This window comes from Oncorhynchus gorbuscha, unplaced genomic scaffold, assembly GCF_021184085.1.
Source record: "Oncorhynchus gorbuscha isolate QuinsamMale2020 ecotype Even-year unplaced genomic scaffold, OgorEven_v1.0 Un_scaffold_1244, whole genome shotgun sequence".
In the NCBI taxonomy this organism is placed as follows: domain Eukaryota; kingdom Metazoa; phylum Chordata; class Actinopteri; order Salmoniformes; family Salmonidae; genus Oncorhynchus; species Oncorhynchus gorbuscha.
The window spans coordinates 94,164-118,709 of NW_025746077.1; the positions used below are offsets into that span (position 1 = coordinate 94,164).

General features: G+C 44.7%; 1 protein-coding gene across 1 annotated transcript in view; it reads left to right on the top strand.

The window, feature by feature from the left end:
* Window positions 1-4,263: 4,263 nt before the first annotated feature.
* The window catches only part of LOC124021893 (acidic amino acid decarboxylase GADL1-like), a 31,370-nt gene continuing 11,087 nt past the window's right edge, over window positions 4,264-24,546 (top strand). Inside the window, exons 1-10 of the mRNA XM_046337028.1 lie at window positions 4,264-4,581; window positions 9,512-9,696; window positions 11,397-11,523; window positions 14,809-14,899; window positions 15,145-15,254; window positions 15,598-15,713; window positions 19,353-19,432; window positions 22,472-22,526; window positions 23,930-24,046; window positions 24,419-24,483. Coding sequence (XP_046192984.1) covers window positions 4,551-4,581; window positions 9,512-9,696; window positions 11,397-11,523; window positions 14,809-14,899; window positions 15,145-15,254; window positions 15,598-15,713; window positions 19,353-19,432; window positions 22,472-22,526; window positions 23,930-24,046; window positions 24,419-24,483 — 977 coding nt within the window. The 5' untranslated portion in view covers window positions 4,264-4,550. The remainder of the gene's footprint in view (window positions 4,582-9,511; window positions 9,697-11,396; window positions 11,524-14,808; window positions 14,900-15,144; window positions 15,255-15,597; window positions 15,714-19,352; window positions 19,433-22,471; window positions 22,527-23,929; window positions 24,047-24,418; window positions 24,484-24,546) is intronic.

Here is a 24,546-nt window from a genome sequence, read left to right on the forward strand (position 1 = left end):
ACAATATGACAACAACACGGTAGCAACACAATATGACAACAACATGGTAGCAACACAATATGACAACAACATGATAGCAACACAATATGACAACAACATGGTAGCAACACAATATGACAACAACATGGTAGCAACACAATATGACAACAACATGGTAGCAACACAATATGACAACAACATGGTAGCAACACAACATGGTAGCAACACAATATGACAACAACATGGTAGCAACACAATATAACAACAACATGGTAGCAACACAATAAGACAACAACATGGTAGCAACACAACATGGTAGCAACACAATATGACAACAACATGGTAGCAACACAATAAGACAACAACATGGTAGCAACACAATAAGACAACAACATGGTAGCAACACAATAAGACAACAACATGGTAGCAACACAACATGACAACAACACGGCAGCAACACATAACAACAACATGGTAGCAACACAATATGACAACAACACGGTAGCAACACAATATGACAACAACATGGTAGCAACACAATATGACAACAACATGGTAGCAACACAACATGGTAGCAACACAATAAGACAACAACATGGTAGCAACACAATAAGACAACAACATGGTAGCAACACAATATAACAACAGCATGGTAGCAACACAACATGGTAGCAACATGGTAGCAACACAAAATGACAACAACATGGTAGCAACAGAATATGACACAACATGGCAGCGACACAATATGACAACAACATGGTAGCAACACAACATGGTAGCAACACAATATGACAACAACATGGTAGCAACACAATAAGACAACAACATGGTAGCAACACAACATAACAACAGCATGGTAGCAACACAACATGGTAGCAACACAATATGACAACAACATGGTAGCAACACAATATGACAACAACATGGTAGCAACACAATATGACACAACATGGCAGCGACACAATATGACAACAACATGGTAGCAACACAACATGGTAGCAACACAATATGACAACAACATGGTTGCAACACAACATGGTAGCAACACAATATGACAACAACATGGTAGCAACACAATATAACAACAACATGGTAGTAACACAATATGACAACAACATGGTAGCAACACAATATGACAACAACATGGTAGCAACACAATATGACAATAACATGGTAGCAACACAACATGGTAGCAACACAATATGACAACAACATGGTAGCAACACAATATGATAACAACATGGTAGCAACACAACATAATAACAACATGGTAGCAACACAATAAGACAACAACATGGTAGCAACACAATATAACAACAACATGGTAGCAACACAATATGACAACAACATGGTAGCAACACAATATGGTAGCAACACAATATAACAACAACATGGTAGCACCACAACATGGTAGCAACACAATAAGACAACAACATGGTAGCAACACAATAAGACAACAACATGGTAGCAACACAATAAGACAACAACATGGTAGCAACACAATATGACAACAACATGGTAGCAACACAATATAACAACAACATGGTAGCACCACAATAAGACAACAACATGGTAGCAACACAATAAGACAACAACATGGTAGCAACCCAATAAGACAACAACATGGTAGCAACACAATAAGACAACAACATGGTAGCAACACAACATGGTAGCAACATGGTAGCAACACAATATGACAACAACATGGTAGCAACACAACATGGTAGCAACACAATAAGACAACAACATGGTAGCAACACAATAAGACAACAACATGGTAGCAACACAACATGGTAGCAACACAACATGGTAGCAACACAATATAACAACAACATGGTAGCACCACAACATGGTAGCAACACAATAAGACAACAACATGGTAGCAACACAATAAGACAACAACATGGTAGCAACACAACATAATAACAACATGGTAGCAACACAATATGACAACAACATGGTAGCAACACAATATAACAACAACATGGTAGCACCACAACATGGTAGCAACACAATATGACAACAACATGGTAGCAACACAACATGGTAGCAACACAATATGACAACAACATGGTAGCAACACAACATGGTACAAACATTATTGGGCACAGACAACAGCAAAGGGCAAGAAGGTAGAGACAACAATGCATCACACAAAGTAGCCACAACTGTCAGTAAGAGTGTCCATGATAAAACTGTCCAGTTTGAGTGTCTGTTGCAGCTCGCTCCAGACGCAAGCTGCAGCGAACTGAAAAGAGGAGCAACCCAGGGATGTGTGTGCTTTAAGGACCTTTAACAGAATGTGACTGGCAGAACGGGTGTTGTATGTGGAGGATGAGGGCTACAGTAGATATCTCAGATAGGGGGAAGTGAACAGGTGTTGTATGTGAAGGATGAGGGCTACAGTAGATATCTCAGATAGGGGGAAGTGAACAGGTGTTGTATGTGGAGGATGAGGGCTACAGTAGATATCTCAGATAGGGGGAAGTGAACAGGTGTTGTATGTGAAGGATGAGGGCTGCAGTAGATATCTCAGATAGGGGGTGGGAGTGAGGCCTAAGAGGGTTTTATAAATAAGCATCAACCAGTGGGTCTTGCGACAGGTATACAGAGATGACCAGTTTACAGAGGAGTACGGAGTGCAGTGATGTGTCCTATAAGGAGCATTAGTGGCAAATCTGATGGCCGAATGGTAAAGAACATCTAGCCGCTCGAGAGCACCCTTACCTGCCGAACTATAAATGATGTCTCTGTAATCTAGTAGGATGGTCATCTGAATCAGGGTTAGTTAGGCAGCTGGGGTGAAAGAGGAGCGATTACGACAGAGGAAACCAAGATTTAACTTTAGCCTGCAGCTTTGATATGTGCTGAGAGAAGGACAGTGTGCCGTCTAGCCAAGTACTTGTATGAGGTGACTACCTCAAACTCTAAACCCTCAGAGGTAGTAATCACACCTGTGGGGGGAGGGGCGTTCTTCTTACCAAACCACATGACCTTGGTTTTGGAGGTGTTCAGAACAAGGTTAAGGATAGAGAAAGCTTATTGGACGCTAAGAAAGCTTTGTTGTAGAGCATTTAACACAAAATCCCTGTGGAGGGGCAGGCAGAGTATAAGACTGTATCATCTGCATATAAATGGATGAGAGAGCTTCCTAGTGCCTGAGCTGTGTTGTTGATGTATGTTGAGATTTATGGTTTAATTGATTGGTCTCAAACAGCTCTGTTCTTCCAGCTAAAACAAAAATCTATAAAATGTTTGGAGATAAACTAGAATGTCTCCTTTATAGGCCAAGAATGTCTTTGACATGGTGACGTCGCGCCCCGTGGGCAAGGTTGGGCCATCCTTGTTCCTGGCGGGTTGCCTGGGCGTCATGGAAGAACACTGGCTGATTACAGTAAAGAGTCGAGAAGAATCAAGTTGCCCAATTATTTTCTCTCTGCACTGTTGCCGCAAGTCCACGGTTTCACTGCATCAGAGCGTTTTGTTTGTGTCGTTTTGAAATGCTTACACCAATCGCTGCTCAAAATGTTGTCTGGCTAATACTGGGGGCCCTGGAAGAAACACAATGGGCCAGGGTTTTAGAAATGGCCAGGTGGATTTCTGATCCCAGACTGCCCCTGGTTACAATCATACAGGTTCACAGAAAGCCATTTTCAATGAGTCTGTAGTACTTTTTAGCAGCCACTAGAGGTCCCCTAGATCTGATTCTTAGCATGACACTGTACTACGAGTTGCACTTATGAACAGATCTAGTATCAGCTTACTTAGCTCGGGGTTTAATGCCACTGACCTTTATTCATGTCTACAGATGCGCAATGAGCGTTGGAAATGCGCTCTACAAATTAAATATAACAATACCTATTATTATTATTGCATCATAGCTAACTGTATCGTCACTGATTTTTTTTATTACAACAACAAAAAACAGCAAACGGAAATGACTAATGGCAGGCCTAACTACAAAATACACGATGATACCTAGAAAGTTGATGTCAAACGTCTTACTCATGGAGAAATACAAGCCATCAACAGATGCCAACACTTGCTATATGCAAGATGATGAGTCAAAAAATACAGAATTCTCAAATTCTACATTGAAAATATTCCACATAGGAAATATATTGCCCCAATAAAATAGCATAAATGTTTCAACTCTTCTAAAGTGTAACATATAGGTATGAAAGTCAACAAGAGAACACCGTATCCTCTCTCCCTCCCCAGTCATCAGAGCTCTCCACTTGCTCCGCTCTCCATTTCAAAACGACACAAACACAAACGCTCTGATGCAGTGAAACCGTGGCCTCGCGGCAACAGTGCAGAGAGAAAATAATTGGGCAACTTGATTCTTCTCGACTCTTTACTGTAATCAGCCAGTGTTCTTCCATGACGCCCAGGCAACCCGCCAGGAACAAGGATGGCCCAACCTTGCCCACGGGGCGCGACGTCACCATGTTAAAGACATTCTTGGTCTATAAAGGAGACATTCTAGTTTATCTCCAAACATTATTTAAACAATTTTAGCTGGAAGAACAGAGCTTTTTGAGACCAATCAATTAAACCATAAATGAACAATGGCGCCGACGAATGAAAGACAAATGAACGGTATGTTGGACTCTGCTATTTCTCTTATTCATTCGTTATTACATGTTTGTGAGGCAAATACAGGAGCGTTTCATGTTATTTGCAAATATATATATATTGATTATCATTAGCTATATCCCGAATTGAAATGTTTACTGTTCTCTCAAAATAAAAAATAAAAATACGGGCACATTTTAGTGCGTTTTGCCTGGAGAATAGAAGTTGTCACAATGGCCTTAAGAATGGATTTACATCAGTGTTCTATAATGCCACCCAGCGCCCTCTATCTGGTCGGGTCAGGCGTTACCTGTTCACTCTATCTGGTCGGGTCAGGCGTTACCTGTTCACTCTATCTGGTCGGGTCAGGCGTTACCTGTTCACTCTATCTGGTCGGGTCAGGCGTTACCTGTTCACTCTATCTGGTCGGGTCAGGCGTTACCTGTTCACTCTATCTGGTCGGGTCAGGCGTTACCTGTTCACTCTATCTGGTCGGGTCAGGCGTTACCTGTTCACTCGATCTGATCGGGTCAGGCGTTACCTGTTCACTCTATCTGGTCGGGTCAGGCGTTACCTGTTCACTCTATCTGGTCGGGTCAGGCGTTACCTGTTCACTCTATCTGGTCGGGTCAGGCGTTACCTGTTCACTCTATCTGGTCGGGTCAGGCGTTACCTGTTCACTCGATCTGATCGGGTCAGGCGTTACCTGTTCACTCGCTGCTCAGCGCACAGTTCTCCCGAAGATGGGCAGCGGGGAAAGTCGCCCTGGCAAGGTGTCTCTCTGCGGAGATATTGAATAGAATACCCCTTATGCGTAATAAGTAGATACAATTAACACTTAATTGTTTAAAAAAAACGTTATTTGTATCAGTAGCCTAACTTGTTATGTTGGGGAAAAAAATAAAGAGCCGGTCTGTCACAGAACGCACAGTAAGACTGTCTGCCCTTCTGCGGTAGCGTGAACCAACTGGCCAGGCGCTGCAAGGTGCGCCAGTAGTGCAGTAAGCAGCGTGTTTCATGCATGCAGCGTTCCGTGTTGCAGGTTATTGGACAGCGTATGCTAGGCTATAGGCTATAAAGAGTATAACGTGGATGACCGTTATATCATGTCTGTCATTATTGTCCGTGTGTGGCCTGGTTGGCACCGTATTCACCATATAGTGCACTACTTTAGACCAGGGCCATTTGAGTTGCAGCCCCAGTCTGTGGTCGGTCAGGAATGAGCGGTGCACATTCTTGTAACACCCTTAGCCAACCGGAGACGTCAATAAATAAGGGTGAGCTTACAGAATGCATCACAGCTGAAATAAGGCTCGAGTTACAGGCTTTAAGGGCCCTAAATGGCCTCCATATTCCCTACGTAGTGCACTTATGACCAGGGCCCGTGCTCAAAAGTAGTGCACAAGAATAGGATGCCTTTTGGGATATATCTACAGTAGCAGTGTTAAAGCTGTCCTAGAGGGCCATCTACAGTAGCAAGGTTTCTCTGACCCAGAGACCCCTAGTCAGCTGTCCTAGAGGGCCATCTACAGTAGCAGTGTTTCCCTGACCCAGAGACCCCTAGTCAGCTGTCCTAGAGGGCCATCTACAGTAGCAGTGTTTCCCTGACCCAGAGACCCCTAGTCAACTGTCCTAGAGGGCCATCTACAGTAGCAGTGTTTCCCTGACCCAGAGACCCCTAGTCAGCTGTCCTAGAGGGCCATCTACAGTAGCAGTGTTTCCCTGACCCAGAGACCCCTAGTCAACTGTCCTAGAGGGCCATCTACAGTAGCAGTGTTTCTCTGACCCAGAGACCCCTAGTCAGCTGTCCTAGAAGGCCATCTACAGTAGCAAGGTTTCTCTGACCCAGAGACCCCTAGTCAGCTGTCCTAGAGGGCCATCTACAGTAGCAGTGTTTCTCTGACCCAGAGACCCCTAGTCAGCTGTCCTAGAGGGCCATCTACAGTAGCAGTGTTTCTCTGACCCAGAGACCCCTAGTCAGCTGTCCTAGAGGGCCATCTACAGTAGCAAGGTTTCTCTGACCCAGAGACCCCTAGTCAGCTGTCCTAGAGGGCCATCTACAGTAGCAGTGTTTCTCTGACCCAGAGACCCCTAGTCAGCTGTAGTCTGGCTGTGATTGGACTGGATGTACCTGTTCAAGTGTGTCATCCAAGAAGTGCTGTTGTGCTGACAAAGTATTGACACCACTCTCTGTTAAATAAAGGTGAAATAAAATCACAAAATAACTTGTTGAACCACTAGAGACCCCTAGTAAGACCACAGCAAGAGAGCCCACCAGAGAGACCCCTAGTAAGACCCCCAGAGACCCCTAGTAAGACCCCAGCAGGGGAGACCCCTAGTAAGACCCAGCAAGAGAGACCCCTAGTAAGACCCCAGCAGGAGAGACCCCTAGTAAGACCCAGCAAGAGAGACCCCTAGTAAGACCCAGCAAGAGAGACCCCTAGTAAGACCCCCAGAGACCCCTAGTAAGACCCAGCAAGAGAGACCCTAGTAAGACCCCAGCAGGAGAGACCCCTAGTAAGAACCCAGCAGGAGAGACCCCTAGTAAGAGCCCAGCAAGAGAGACCCCTAGTAAGACCCAGCAAGAGAGACCCCTAGTAAGACCCCAGCAGGAGAGACCCAAAGTAAGACCCCAGCAGGAGAGACCCCTAGTAAGACCCAGCAAGAGAGACCCCTAGTAAGACCCCAGCAAGAGAGACCCCTAGTAAGACCCCAGCAAGAGAGACCCCTAGTAAGACCCCAGCAAGAGAGACCCCTAGTAAGAACCCAGCAGGAGAGACCCCTAGTAAGAGCCCAGCAAGAGAGACCCCTAGTAAGACCCAGCAAGAGAGACCCCTAGTAAGACCCCAGCAGGAGAGACCCAAAGTAAGACCCCAGCAGGAGAGACCCCTAGTAAGACCCAGCAAGAGAGACCCCTAGTAAGACCCCAGCAAGAGAGACCCCTAGTAAGACCCCAGCAAGAGAGACCCCTAGTAAGAACCCAGCAGGAGAGACCCCTAGTAAGAACCCAGCAGGAGAGACCCCTAGTAAGAGCCCAGCAAGAGAGACCCCTAGTAAGAGCCCAGCAAGAGAGACCCCTAGTAAGACCCAGCAAGAGAGACCCCTAGTAAGACCCAGCAAGAGAGACCACCAGAACTGTGAACTGACCTGTTATCTCCATCTGACCCTCTATCAATTCCTCTAGTATTGACATTACTGTCTGTTATCTCCTACCCCCAGATACCTCTAGTACTGATATTACTGTCTGTTATCTCCTACCCCCCCCCCCCCGATACCTCTAATACTGACATTACTGTCTATTATCTCCTACCCCCAGATACCTCTAGTACTGATATTACTGTCTGTTATCTCCTACCCCCAGATACCTCTAGTACTGATATTACTGTCTATTATCTCCTACCCCCAGATACCTCTAGTACTGATATTACTGTCTGTTATCTCCTACCCCCAGATACCTCTAGTACTGATATTACTGTCTGTTATCTCCTACCCCCAGATACCTCTAGTACTGATATTACTGTCTGTTATCTCCTACCCCCAGATACCTCTAGTACTGATATTACTGTCTGTTATCTCCTACCCACAGATACCTCTAGTATTGACATTACTGTCTGTTATCTCCTACCCCCAGATACCTCTAGTACTGACATTACTGTCTGTTATCTCCTACCCCCAGATACCTCTAGTACTGACATTACTGTCTGTTATCTCCTACCCCCAGATACCTCTAGTACTGACATTACTCTCTGCTATCTCCTACACCCCAGATACCTCTAGTATTGACATTACTCTGTGCTATCTCCTACACCCCAGATACCTCTAGTATTGACATTACTCTCTGCTATCTCCTACACCCCAGATACCTCTAGTATTGACATTACTGTCTGCTATCTCCTACCCCCCAGATACCTCTAGTACTGACATTACTGTCTGTTATCTCCTACCCCCCAGATACCTCTAGTACCGACATTACTGTCTGTTATCTCCTACCCCCAGATACCTCTAGTATTGACATTACTCTCTGCTATCTCCTACACCCCAGATACCTCTAGTATTGACATTACTCTCTGCTATCTCCTACACCCCAGATACCTCTAGTATTGACATTACTGTCTGCTATCTCCTACCCCCCAGATACCTCTAGTATTGACATTACTGTCTGCTATCTCCTACCCCCCAGATACCTCTAGTATTGACATTACTGTCTGCTATCTCCTACCCCCCAGATACCTCTAGTATTGACATTACTGTCTGTTATCTCCTACCCCCAGATACCTCTAGTATTGACATTACTGTCTGTTATCTCCTACCCCCCAGATACCTATAGTATTGACATTACTGTCTGTTATCTCCTACCCCCAGATACCTCTAGTATTGACATTACTGTCTGTTATCTCCTACCCCCAGATACCTCTAGTATTGACATTACTGTCTGTTATCTCCTACCCCCAGATACCTCTAGTACCGACATTACTGTCTGTTATCTCCTACCCCCCAGATACCTCTAGTACCGACATTACTGTCTGTTATCTCCTACCCCCAGATACCTCTAGTACTGATATTACTGTCTGTTATCTCCTACCCCCCAGATACCTCTAGTATTGACATTACTGTCTGTTATCTCCTACCCCCAGATACCTCTAGTATTGACATTACTGTCTGTTATCTCCTACCCCCCAGATACCTCTAGTACTGACATTACTGTCTGTTATCTCCTACCCCCAGATACCTCTAGTACTGACATTACTGTCTGTTATCTCCTACCCCCCCCAGATACCTCTAGTATTGACATTACTGTCTGCTATCTCCTACCCCCAGATACCTCTAGTATTGACATTACTGTCTGTTATCTCCTACCCCCAGATACCTCTAGTATTGACATTACTGTCTGTTATCTCCTACCCCCAGATACCTCTAGTATTGACATTACTGTCTGTTATCTCCTACCCCCCAGATACCTCTAGTAAGGCCTCAGCGAGCCCCGCGGAGCCCAAGGGGAAGCGGCCCCCAGTGCTTGTGGACGGGGTGACTCTGAATGGCCCCACGCTGGACATCCGGGAAGCAGAGAGCTTCCTCAGAGACGCCATGCCCATCATCATGGAGGAGGCCGTCTGGAAGGCTACTGACGTCAAGGAGAAGGTAAACACCTCTTTTCACTATTTTATTTCTCACACTTTGCACTTTCCAGTCCCAGGATGCATAAAGGAAAATGAGATCTGTTGTGAAGTATAACCGGATTCCTCCAGTTTATTGTTCAAACAATAGGACATGGACCTGTATCAGAATGTATCAGGTAAATGGCTCCCCCCCACTATTTGCATTGACCCCCCACTATTTGCATTGACCCCTCCCCCACTATTTGCATGCCCCCCCCTACTATTTGCATTGACCCCTCCCCCCCACTATTTGCATTGACCCCTCCCCCCACTATTTTCATTGACCCCTCCCCCACTATTTGCATTGACCCCTCCCCCACTATTTGCATTGACCCCTCCCCCACTATTTGCATTGACCCCTCCCCCTACTATTTGCATTGACCCCTCCCCCACTATTTGCATTGACCCCTCCCCCTACTATTTGCATTGACCCCTCCCCCTACTATTTGCATTGACCCCTCCCCCCACTATTTGCATTGACCCCTCCCCCTACTATTTGCATTGACCCTTCCCCTACTATTTGCATTGACCCCTCCCCCTACTATGAATAGGCCCAGGTAGTTTGTCTGACGTCAAGGATAAGGTAAACAAACATCTAGTGGAGGGAACAGTCTGAAATGGCACCATTTTCACTATGTAGCTTGAAGGGTGTTTATCAATATGCACACTACCTACCGCGCTCCATACGCTCATGCTCTGAGTGCATTTTAAGACCACGTTCTCTTGAGTACATTCTTGTGAGGATGAGAGTGTGGAGAACACATAGAGTATTACATTTGAGATGCTTTCCCCCCTACTGTATTACCTCACGTTGCACCTCCCCTACTGTATTACCTCACACTGCTCCTCCCCCTATTGTATTACCTCACACTGCTCCTCCGCCTACTGTATTACCTCACGCTGCTCCTCCCCCTACTGTATTACCTCACACTGCTCCTCCCCCTACTGTATTACCTCACGCTGCTCCTCCCCCTACTGTATTACCTCACGCTGCTCCTCCCCCTACTGTATTACCTCACGATGCACCTCCCCCTACTGTATTACCTCACGCTGCACCTCCCCATTCACTGACCCTTCTTCCAACCAGGACAATACAACAATAGAGACCAAACAGGATATACACAAAGCAAAACGTTTCAGATGTCAAGTCTTTGTGGGTAGCTAGCTAGCTAACAATTCTCTGTGGCTAGCTAACAGTAGTAGCAAGACAGTTAGCCCTATTGACTTACTATGGGCTTGCGATTTACTCACACTACAGTGGGTATTGTAGACAGGTAAACACAGCAAAAATGAACACAGCATGTATTTATTAACGTATCAAGATAAATAAATAAAATATTGTAGTCAGCCGACATATGAGATGTGAAGAGGCAACATTTCATTCCGAAGTCGGAGTGTACTTTCTCTGTCTTCAGCTCAGTTAATGTCCGCCATTGATTTCAAGAAATGTTGCATAATTTTTAACACGGTTGCATCATATTTCTGTGCATACTTTCCGTTGCAGCTTGCGTCGATGTACGCTTCAGAAATATGTACAAACGGAGTACGCATTCGAGATGTGCCCTCCGTGCTCCGTTTTTGCCAACTTTGATATGGACTCATCATACTCCCAGCATCCCGTGCTCTAATTTGCGTGGTCCCGGAGCACGGTAAAAGTCTATTTCCTTCTCTCCCATGTAACAGGTGTGCGAGTGGCGCTCTCCGGAGCAGCTGAAGGACCTATTAGACCTAGAGCTGAGGGAAGGAGGCGAGGCACATCCCCAGATACTGCAGCGCTGTCGGGATGCCATCCGGTACAGTGTCAAGACCGGTAAGGACCCAGCTCAACCCCGATTTAAAATCTAACCCCCCAGACCTCAGCCAAACCCTGACTTTCAAAACCCGGACTCTTTAAAAGAGACCAATGAACTTCATCCCAAACCTGTCCTAAACCTTAACCTTCTAACTCTCCAGCCCAGAGTATCTCCTTCGCCATACGATAGTGTCAAGACTGATAGGAAACAGCTCAATCCTAAACCCTTCTCCCAGCGCTATCCTATCCAACCCAGGCTGTTAATCATCAAGATAGCGACAGTAGCCCATCCTTAATACCCCTCCAAGCCTCTTAACCGTCCTAGGCCCTTAACTCTCCCGGCCCCTTAAACCTCCCAGCCCCTGACATCTGAGATCCCTTGACCCCCACCTAGCCCGGTCGAGCCAGACCCCAAATGTAAAACCCCTGTCAACCAGGTCTATCAACCAACTGACCTTCAAACTCTAACCCCCCCAGTTAGCTACCATTAGGTTAGGGTTAAAGTCAGCTACCATTAGGTTAGGGTTAAAGTTAGCTAACATTAGGTTAGGGTTAAAGTCAGCTACCATTAGGTTAGGGTTAAAGTCAGCTAACATTAAGTTAGGGATAAAGTTAGCTAACATTAGGTTAGGGTTAAAGTCAGCTACCATTAGGTTAGGGTTAAAGTCAGCTACCATTAGGTTAGGGTTAAAGTCAGCTACCATTAGGTTAGGGTTAAAGTCAGCTAACATTAGGTTAGGGTTAAAGTCAGCTAACATTAGGTTAGGGTTAAAGTCAGCTAACATTAGGTTAGGGTTAAAGTCAGCTAACATTAGGTTAGGGTTAAAGTCAGCTAACATTAGGTTAGGGTTAAAGTCAGCTACCATTAGGTTAGGGTTAAAGTCAGCTAACATTAAGTTAGGGATAAAGTTAGCTAACATTAAGTTAGGGATAAAGTTAGCTAACATTAGGTTAGGGTTAAAGTCAGCTACCATTAGGTTAGGGTTAAAGTCAGCTACCATTAGGTTAGGGTTAAAGTCAGCTAACATTAGGTTAGGGTTAAAGTCAGCTAACATTAGGTTAGGGTTAAAGTCAGCTAACATTAGGTTAGGGTTAAAGTCAGCTAACATTAGGTTAGGGTTAAAGTCAGCTAACATTAGGTTAGGGTTAAAGTCAGCTACCATTAGGTTAGGGTTAAAGTCAGCTAACATTAGGTTAGGGTTAAAGTCAGCTAACATTAGGTTAGGGTTAAAGTCAGCTAACATTAGGTTAGGGTTAAAGTCAGCTAACATTAGGTTAGGGTTAAAGTCAGCTAACATTAGGTTAGGGTTAAAGTTAGCTAACATTAGGGTAAGGTTAAAGTTAGCTAACATTAGGTTAGGGTTAAAGTCAGCTAACATTAGGTTAGGGTTAAAGTTAGCTAACATTAGGTTAGGGTTAAAGTTAGCTAACATTAGGGAAGGGTTACTGTACTAAATGCCATATTTTTAGCAGATCTTTACAGTCACACGCGCATACATTTTACAGATGGGAATCGAACCCACCAACGTTGGAAAACACCATGCTCTACCAACTGTACTCACGCTAGATACACTAACCGATCCCTATCCAACCCAGGCTGTAAATTATCAAGCTAGCAACAGTAGCTCCTCCTGTTAACTTTCCCAACATTCCCAGCTTTTCCAGAAATCCTGGTTGAAAGTATGTGAATTTTCTTGCTTATTCTCTCCTGATCCCGGGAATTTTAACCCTCCCAGCCCCTGACATCTGAGCTGCTGTGTCTAGCACCTAGCCTCTTAACCCTCCCAGCCCCTGACATCTGAGCTGCTGTGTCTAGCACCTAGCCTCTTAACCCTCTCAGCCCCTGACATCTGAGCTGCTGTGTCTAGCACCTAGCCTCTTAACCCTCTCAGCCCCTGACATCTGAGCTGCTGTGTCTAGCACCTAGCCTCTTAACCCTCCCAGCTCCTGACATCTGAGCTGCTGTGTCTAGCACCTAGCCTCTTAACCCTCTCAGCCCCTGACATCTGAGCTGCTGTGTCTAGCACCTAGCCTCTTAACCCTCTCAGCCCCTGACATCTGAGCTGCTGTGTCTAGCACCTAGCCTCTTAACCCTCCCAGCCCCTGACATCTGAGCTGCTGTGTCTAGCATCTAGCCTCTTAACCCTCTCAGCCCCTGACATCTGAGCTGCTGTGTCTAGCACCTAGCCTCTTGACCCTCCCAGCCCCTGACATCTGAGCTGCTGTGTCTAGCACCTAGCCTCTTAACCCTCCCAGCCCCTGACATCTGAGCTGCTGTGTCTAGCACCTAGCCTCTTAACCCTCCCAGCCCCTGACATCTGAGCTGCTGTGTCTAGCACCTAGCCTCTTAACCCTCCCAGCCCCTGACATCTGAGCTGCTGTGTCTAGCACCTAGCCTCTTAACCCTCTCAGCCCCTGACATCTGAGCTGCTGTGTCTAGCACCTAGCCTCTTAACCCTCCCAGCCCCTGACATCTGAGCTGCTGTGTCTAGCACCTAGCCTCTTAACCCTCTCAGCCCCTGACATCTGAGCTGCTGTGTCTAGCACCTAGCCTCTTAACCCTCTCAGCCCCTGACATCTAATAATAATATATGCTGTGTCTAGCACCTAGCCTCTTAACCCTCTCAGCCCCTGACATCTGAGCTGCTGTGTCTAGCACCTAGCCTCTTAACCCTCCCAGCCCCTGACATCTGAGCTGCTGTGTCTAGCACCTAGCCTCTTAACCCTCTCAGCCCCTGACATCTGAGCTGCTGTGTCTAGCACCTAGCCTCTTAACCCTCTCAGCCCCTGACATCTGAGCTGCTGTGTCTAGCACCTAGCCTCTTAACCCTCCCAGCCCCTGACATCTGAGCTGCTGTGTCTAGCACCTAGCCTCTTAACCCTCCCAGCCCCTGACATCTGAGCTGCTGTGTCTAGCACCTAGCCTCTTAACCCTCCCAGCCCCTGACATCTGAGCTGCTGTGTCTAGCACCTAGCCTCTTAACCCTCCCAGCCCCTGACATCTGAGCTGCTTTGTCTAGCACCTAGCCTCTTAACCCTCCCAGCCCCTGACATCTGAGCTGCTGTGTCTAGCACCTAGCCTCTTAACCCTCTCAGCCCCTGACATCTGAGCTGCTGTGTCTAGCACCTAGCCTCTTAACCCTCCCAGCCCCTGACATCTGAGCTGCTGTGTCTAGCACCTAGCCTCTTAACCCTCCCAGCCCCTGACATCTGAGCTGCTGTGTCTAGCACCTAGCCTGGTCCAGCCAGACCCCAAAACACGATATGATGAATCCTCAAAACCTTGTGTGTTTGTATGTGCAGGACATCCTCTCTTCTTCAACCAGCTCTATGCAGGCATGGACCCTTATTCACTAGTGGGCCGATTCATCACAGAAGCCATCAACCCCAGTCTGTGAGTATTACCTCTTACCATCTCATATGATCCGAGTGTCTGTCAACATGTAACCATACTCACTATATAACTGTGCCTGACAAGGGATGTGGGATTTTACCATCACAGAAATGATATCAATGACAACTATTCTGCTATTCATTTCAGAAGTGTCTGTAGCTCGTTCCTGATGATTGATTGGATAGTATGTAGCCCAGGTGAGAGCAGGCGAGTCATTGACTGGACATGTTTGTTTGTCTTGGCAGGTACACGTACGAGGTGGCTCCAGTGTTCCTGCTGACAGAGGAGGCGGTTCTGCAGAAGATGATTGAGATCATTGGATGGCAGGAGGGAGGAGACGGCATCTTCAGCCCAGGTATGGAAACCACACAGACTGACATCTTCTTCTTCATCTTCATCTTAATTTTCTTCTTTATCCTCTTTATCCTTCATCTTCTTCTTCTTCATCTTCTTCAACTTCATCTTCATCTTTATCCTTCATCTTCTTCTTCTTCTTCTTTATCCTTCATCTTCTTCTTCTTCTTTATCCTTCATCTTCTTCCTCTTCATCTTCTTCTTTATCCTTCATCTTCTTCTTTATCCTTCATCTTCTTCTTTATCCTTCATCTTCTTCTTTATCCTTCATCTTCTTCTTCTTCATTTTCTTCATCTTCTTCATCTTCTTCCTGTGATTGAGAGATTTTCTCTGTGTTCTGCAGGTGGCTCTGTGTCCAACATGTATGCTGTGAACGTGGCCAGGTACCACCACTGTCCTGATGTGAAGGTGCTGGGCCTGTCTGCCTTGCCTAGACTGGTCATGTTTACATCTCAGGAGGTAAACACACACACACACACACACACACACACACACACACACACACACACACACACACACACACACACACACACACACACACACACACACACACACACACACACACACACACACACACACACACACACACACAAACAAACAAACACACCCAGGGTAGGCCAACACCTGTTATTGTTTTAACACCACACACACATACACACACACATATTAGGGAGTTTCTCTGCTCTTTATGATAACATATCACAACAAGCACACAACTATCAGGGAGTTTCTCAGTTCCAGCTGTTGCTCTGAAAGATATTGCCGAGGTGGTTTTATAATCCCTGTCTGTATAGCACCTTATTGTGGATCCTGCCCAGACTAGTCATTAATATAACACCTTATTGTGGATCCTGTCTAGACTGGTCATTAATATAGCACCTTATTGTGGATCCTGTCTAGACTATTCATTAATATAGCACCTTATTGTGGATCCTGTCTAGATTGGTCATTAATATAGCACCTTATTGTGTATCCTGTCTAGAATGGTCATTAATATAGCACCTTATTGTGGATCCTGCCAGGACTAGTCATTAATATAGCACCTTATTGTGGATCCTGTCTAGACTATTCATTAATATAGCACCTTATTGTGGATCTTGTCTAGACTGGTCATTAATATAGCACCTTATCGTGGATCCTGTCTAGACTGGTCATTAATATAGCACCTTATTGTGGATCCTGTCCAGACTGGTCATTAATATAGCACCTTATTGTGGATCCTGCCTAGACTGGTCATTAATATAGCACCTTATTGTGGATCCTGCCAGGACTAGTCATTAATATAACACCTTATTGTGGATCCTGCCCAGACTGGTCATTAATATAGCACCTTATTGTGGATCCTGTCTAGACTGGTCATTAATATAGCACCTTATTGTGGATCCTGCCAGGACTAGTCATTAATATAATACCTTATTGTGGATCCTGCCCAGACTGGTCATTAATATAGCACCTTATTGTGGATCCTGCCAGGACTAGTCATTAATATAACACCTTATTGTGGATCCTGCCCAGACTGGTCATTAATATAGCACCTTATTGTGGATCCTGTCTAGACTGGTCATTAATATAGCACCTTATTGTGGATCCTGCCAGGACTAGTCATTAATATAACACCTTATTGTGGATCCTGCCCAGACTGGTCATTAATATAGCACCTTATTGTGGATCCTGTCTAGACTGGTCATTAATATAGCACCTTATTGTGGATCCTGCCCAGACTGGTCATTAATATAGCACCTTATTGTGGATCCTGCCTAGACTAGTCATTAATATAGCACCTCATTGTGGATCCTGTCTAGACTGGTCTTTAATATAGCACCTTATTGTGGATCCTGCCTAGACTGGTCATTAATATAGCACCTTATTGTGGATCCTGTCTAGACTGGTCATTAATATAGCACCTTATTGTGGATCCTGCCAGGACTAGTCATTAATATAACACCTTATTGTGGATCCTGCCCAGACTGGTCATTAATATAGCACCTTATTGTGGATCCTGCCTAGACTAGTCATTAATATAGCACCTCATTGTGGATCCTGTCTAGACTGGTCATTAATATAGCACCTTATTGTGGATCCTGTCCAGACTATTAATTAATATAGCACCTTATTGTGGATCCTGTCTAGATTGGTCATTAATATAGCACCTTATTGTGTATCCTGTCTAGAATGGTCATTAATGTAGCACCTTATTGTGGATCCTGTCTAGACTATTCATTAATATAGCACCTTATTGTGGATCCTGTCTAGATTGGTCATTAATATAGCACCTTATTGTGGATCCTGTCTAGAATGGTCATTAATATAGCACCTTATTGTGGATCCTGTCTAGAATGGTCATTAATATAGCACCTTATTGTGGATCCTGTCTAGACTATTCATTAATATAGCACCTTATTGTGGATCCTGCCCAGACTAGTCATTTACAGTGCCTTGCGAAAGTATTCGGCCCCCTTGAACTTTGCGACCTTTTGCCACATTTCAGGTTTCAAACATAAAGATATAAAACTGTATTTTTTTGTGAAGAATCAACAACAAGTAGGACACAATCATGAAGTGGAATGACATTTATTGGATTTTTTTTTAACAAATCAAAAACTGAAAAATTGGGCGTGCAAAATTATTCAGCCCCCTTAAGTTAATACTTTGTAGCGCCACCTTTTGCTGCGATTACAGCTGTAAGTCGCTTGGGGTATGTCTCTATCAGTTTTGCACATCGAGAGACTGAAAATTTTTCCCATTCCTCCTTGCAAAACAGCTCGAGCTCAGTGAGGTTGGATGGAGAGCATTTGTGAACAGCAGTTTTCAGTTCATTCCACAGATTCTCGATTGGATTCAGGTCTGGACTTTGACTTGGCCATTCTAACACCTGGATATGTTTATTTTTGAACCATTACATTGTAGATGTTGCTTTATGTTTTGGATCATTGTCTTGTTGGAAGATCTCTGTCCCAGTCTCAGGTCTTTTGCAGACTCCATCAGGTTTTCTTCCAGAATGGTCCTGTATTTGGCTCCATCCATCTTCCCATCAATGTTAACCATCTTCCCTGTCCCTGCTGAAGAAAAGCAGGCCCAAACCATGATGCTGCCACCACCATGTTTGACAGTGGGGATGGTGTGTTCAGGGTGATGAGCTGTGTTGCTTTTACGCCAAACATAACATTTTGCATTGTTGCCAAAAAGTTCAATTTTGGTTTCATCTGACCAGAGCACCTTCGTCCACATGTTTGGTGTGTCCCAGGTGGCTTGTGGCAAACTTTAAACAACACTTTTTAAGGATATCTTTAAGAAATGGCTTTCTTCTTGCCACTCTTCCATAAAGGCAAGAGTTGTGCAATATACGACTGATTGTTGTCCTATGGACAGAGTCTCCCACCTCAGCTGTAGATCTCTGCAGTTCATCCAGAGTGATCATGGGCCTCTTGGCTGCATCTCTGATCAGTCTTCTCCTTGTATGAGCTGAAAGTTTAGAGGGAAGGCCAGGTCTTGGTAGATTTGCAGTGGTCCGATACTCCTTCCATGTCAATATTATCGCTTGCACAGTGCTCCTTGGGATGCTTAAAGCTTGGGAAATCTTTTTGTATCCAAATCCGGCTTTAAACTTCTTCACAACAGTATCTCGGACCTGCCTGGTGTGTTCCTTGTTCTTCATGATGCTCTCTGCGCTTTTAACGGACCTCTGAGACTATCACGGTGCAGGTGCATTTATACGGAGACTTGATTACACACAGGTGGATTGTATTTATCATCATTAGTCATTTAGGTCAACATTGGATCATTCAGAGATCCTCACTGAACTTCTGGAGAGAGTTTGCTGCACTGAAAGTAAAGGGGCTGAATAATTGTGCACGCCCATTTTTTCAGTTTTTGATTTGTTAAAAAAGTTTGAAATATCCAATAAATGTCGTTCCACTTCATGATTGTGTCCCACTTGTTGATTCTTCACAAAAAAATACAGTTTTATATTTTTATGTTTGAAGCCTGAAATGTGGCAAAAGGTCGCAAAGTTCAAGGGGGTCGAATACTTTCGCAAGGCACTGTAGTTGATTAACCAGTTCTCCCTCAGTGACATGTTTCTCTCATTGTTCTTTTCAGTGTCATTACTCGGTTGCCAAAGCAGCGGCTTTCCTGGGAATTGGCACCAACAATGTTTATGTGATCCCGTCAGATAAGAGGTATGTTGCTTACTGGTTGCTGGTTACTGCTGCTTACTGCTGGTTACTGCTGGTTACTGCTGGTTACCGCTGGTCACTGTTGGTTACTGCTGCTTACTGCTGGTTACTGCTGGTTACTGCTGGTTACTGCTGGTCACTGCTGGTTACTGCTAGTTACTGCTGGTTACTGCTGGTTACTGCTGGTCACTGCTGGTTACTGCTGGTCACTGCTGGTTACTGCTACAGTTACACGGATATTTCCACTGACCACACCACACGCTTCTGTTGTCACTGTCCACAATGACTGACCTGCGTCACTATGACACCTGGGTTTCACTAATCCGTGTTAATCTATGACTGACCTGCGTCACTATGACACCTGGGTTTCACTAATCCGTGTTAAACTATGACTGACCTGCATCACTATGACACCTGGGTTACTAATCCGTGTTAATCTATGACTGACCTGCGTCACTATGACCCCTGGGTTTCACTAATCCGTGTTAATCTATGACTGACCTGCATCACTATGACACCTGGGTTACTAATCCGTGTTAATCTATGACTGACCTGCGTCACTATGACACCTGGGTTACTAATCCGTGTTAATCTATGACTGACCTGCGTCACTATGACACCTGGGTTACTAATCCACGTTAATCTATGACTGACCTGCGTCACTATGACACCTGGGTTACTAATCCGTGTTAATCTATGACTGACCTGCGTCACTATGACACCTGGGTTACTAATCCACGTTAATCTATGACTGACCTGCGTCACTATGACACCTGGGTTACTAATCCGTGTTAATCTATGACTGACCTGCGTCACTATGACACCTGGGTTACTAATCCGCGTTAATCTATGACTGACCTGCGTCACTATGACACCTGGGTTACTAATCCGTGTTAATCTATGACTGACCTGCGTCACTATGACACCTGGGTTACTAATCCGTGTTAATCTATGACTGACCTGCGTCACTATGACACCTGGGTTACTAATCCGTGTTAATCTATGACTGACCTGCGTCACTATGACACCTGGGTTACTAATCCGTGTTAATCTATGACTGACCTGCGTCACTATGACACCTGGGTTACTAATCCGTGTTAATCTATGACTGACCTGCGTCACTATGACACCTGGGTTACTAATCTGTGTTAATCTATGACTGACCTGCGTCACTATGACACCTGGGTTACTAATCTGTGTTAATCTATGACTGACCTGCGTCACTATGACCCCTGGGTTTCACTAATCCGCGTTAATCTATGACTGACCTGCGTCACTGTGACACCTGGGTTTCACTAATCCGTGTTAAACTATGACTGACCTGCGTCACTATGACACCTGGGTTACTAATCCGTGTTAATCTATGACTGACCTGCGTCACTATGACCCCTGGGTTTCACTAATCCGTGTTAATCTATGACTGACCTGCGTCACTATGACACCTGGGTTTCACTAATCCGTGTTAATATATGACTGACCTGCGTCACTATGACACCTGGGTTACTAATCCTTGTTAATATATGACTGACCTGCGTCACTATGACATCTGGGTTACTAATCCGTGTTAATCTATGACTGACCTGCGTCACTATGACACCTGGGTTACTAATCCGTGTTAATCTATGACTGACCTGCGTCACTATGACACCTGGGTTACTAATCCGTGTTAATCTATGACTGACCTGCGTCACTATGACACCTGGGTTACTAATCCGTGTTGATCTATGACTGACCTGCGTCACTATGACCCCTGGGTTTCACTAATCCGTGTTAATCTATGACTGACCTGCGTCACTATGACACCTGGGTTACTAATCCGTGTTAATCTATGACTGACCTGCGTCACTATGACACCTGGGTTACTAATCCGCGTTAATCTATGACTGACCTGCGTCACTATGACACCTGGGTTACTAATCCGCGTTAATCTATGACTGACCTGCGTCACTATGACACCTGGGTTACGAATCCGTGTTAATCTATGACTGACCTGCGTCACTATGACACCTGGGTTACTAATCCGTGTTAATCTATGACTGACCTGCGTCACTATGACACCTGGGTTTCACTAATCCGTGTTAAACTATGACTGACCTGCGTCACTATGACACCTGGGTTTCACTAATCCGTGTTAATCTATGACTAACCTGCGTCACTATGACACCTGGGTTTCACTAATCCGTGTTAAACTATGACTGACCTGCGTCACTATGACACCTGGGTTACTAATCCGCGTTAATCTATGACTGACCTGCGTCACTATGACACCTGGGTTACTAATCCGTGTTAATCTATGACTGACCTGCGTCACTATGACACCTGGGTTACTAATCCGTGTTAATCTATGACTGACCTGCGTCACTATGACACCTGGGTTACTAATCCATGTTAATCTATGACTGACCTGCGTCACTATGACACCTGGGTTACTAATCTGTGTTAATCTATGACTGACCTGCGTCACTATGACACCTGGGTTACTAATCTGTGTTAATCTATGACTGACCTGCGTCACTATGACCCCTGGGTTTCACTAATCCGCGTTAATCTATGACTGACCTGCGTCACTATGACCCCTGGGTTTCACTAATCCGCGTTAATCTATGACTGACCTGCGTCACTATGACACCTGGGTTACTAATCCGTGTTAATCTATGACTGACCTGCGTCACTATGACCCCTGGGTTTCACTAATCCGTGTTAATCTATGACTGACCTGCGTCACTATGACACCTGGGTTACTAATCCGTGTTAATCTATGACTGACCTGCGTCACTATGACCCCTGGGTTTCACTAATCCGTGTTAATCTATGACTGACCTGCGTCACTATTCTTCCTGGGTTACTAATCCGTGTTAATCTATGACTGACCTGCGTCACTATGACCCCTGGGTTTCACTAATCCGTGTTAATCTATGACTGACCTGCGTCACTATGACACCTGCGTTACTAATCCGCGTTAATATATGACTGACCTGCGTCACTATGACACCTGCGTCACTAATCCGCGTTAATCTTTCTTTATGTGTCTTTGTTTCTCAGAGGGAAGATGATTCCTGCGGAGTTTGAGAAGCAAGTACAGAGAGCCAAAGATGAGGTGAGAAGGAGAACAATGAATGGAGTCAGCAAGGTTGTTTGGTGTCAGATATGTTATGTAACACAGTCGGGAACTGGGAACTGCTGTTGATTATACCCATGGTGAGGGTTAGGGAACTGCTGTTGATTATACCCATGGTGAGGGTTAGGAAACTGCTGTTGATTATACCCATGGTGAGGGTTAGGGAACTGCTGTTGATTATACCCATGGTGAGGGTTAGGGAACTGCTGTTGATTATACCCATGGTGAGGGTTAGGGAACTGCTGTTGATTATACCCATGGTGAGGGTTAGGAAACTGCTGTTGATTATACCCATGGTGAGGGTTAGGGAACTGCTGTTGATTATACCCATGGTGAGGGTTAGGGAACTGCTGTTGATTATACCCATGGTGAGGGTTAGGGAACTGCTGTTGATTATACCCATGGTGAGGGTTAGGGAACTGCTGTTGATTATACTGTAATGATACTACTGTACTGTTATCCTGTAATGACCAGGATGATGGAGTAACATTATATTGTTGTGTGATGGTATATAGTATTAATGACCAGGATGATGGAGTAACATTATATTGTTGTGTGATGGTATATAGTATTAATGACCAGGATGATGGAGTAACATTATATTGTTGTCATCTGATGGTTATTAATGACCAGGATGATGGAGTAACATTATATTGTTGTGTGATGGTATATAGTATTAATGACCAGGATGATGGAGTAACATTATATTGTCCTCTGATGGTATATAGTATTAATGACCAGGATGATGGAGTAACATTATATTGTTGTCATCTGATGGTTATTAATGACCAGGATGATGGAGTAACATTATATTGTTGTGTGATGGTATATAGTATTAATGACCAGGATGATGGAGTAACATTATATTGTCCTCTGATGGTATATAGTATTAATGACCAGGATGATGGAGTAACATTATATTGTTGTCCTCTGATGGTATGTAGTATTAATGACCAGGATGATGGAGTAACATTATATTGTTGTCCTCTGATGGTTATTAATGACCAGGATGATGGAGTAACATTATATTGTTGTCCTCTGATGGTATATAGTATTAATGACCAGGATGATGGAGTAACATTATATTGTTGTCCTCTGATGGTATATAGTATTAATGACCAGGATGATGGAGTAACATTATATTGTTGTCATCTGATGGTTATTAATGACCAGGATGATGGAGTAACATTATATTGTTGTCCTCTGGTATGTAGTATTAATGACCAGGATGATGGAGTAACATTATATTGGGCACAGACGTCAATTCACCCGTCTGTTCCACGTTGGTTTAATGTAATTTCATTGAGATGACGTGGAAACAACGTTGATTCAACCAGTGTGTGTTCCCAGTGGGATGATATTGTTGTTGTTGTTGTTGACAGGGAGCGTTGCCCTTCATGGTGAACGCCACAGCAGGGACCACCGTACTAGGGGCCTTCGATCCGCTGGAGGAGATAGCTGACATCTGTGAACGACACAATCTATGGATGCATGTAGATGTAAGTGGATCTTAATTAAAGATCATTCTTTCATTCATTTATCGATTTATCGATCCATCAATCCGTTTGGGTATTGATAAGTAGTTTGTTTGTTCCTTTAATCATTCACTCAATCACCCTCTTTTCTGTCTGTTCTCTGTCTGTCTGTTCTCTCTCTTCTCTGTCTGTTCTCTCTCTTCTCTCTCTTCTCTGTCTGTTCTCTCTCTTCTCTGTCTGTTCTCTGTCTTCTCTCTCTTCTCTGTCTGTTCTCTCTGTTCTCTGTCTGTTCTCTGTCTGTTCTCTGTCTGTTCTCTGTTTGTTCTCTGTCTGTTCTCTGTCTCTTCTTTGTCTCTTCTTTGTCTCTTCTTTGTCTCTTGTCTGTCCTTCCTGTAGGCATGTTGGGGAGGAGGAGCCCTGATGTCTAAGAAACACAGATACCTGCTGCAGGGCATTCACAGGTAAGACAACAGGTTTATCTGGAGGAGGTAGTAAGACAACAGGTTTATCTGGAGGAGGAGGTA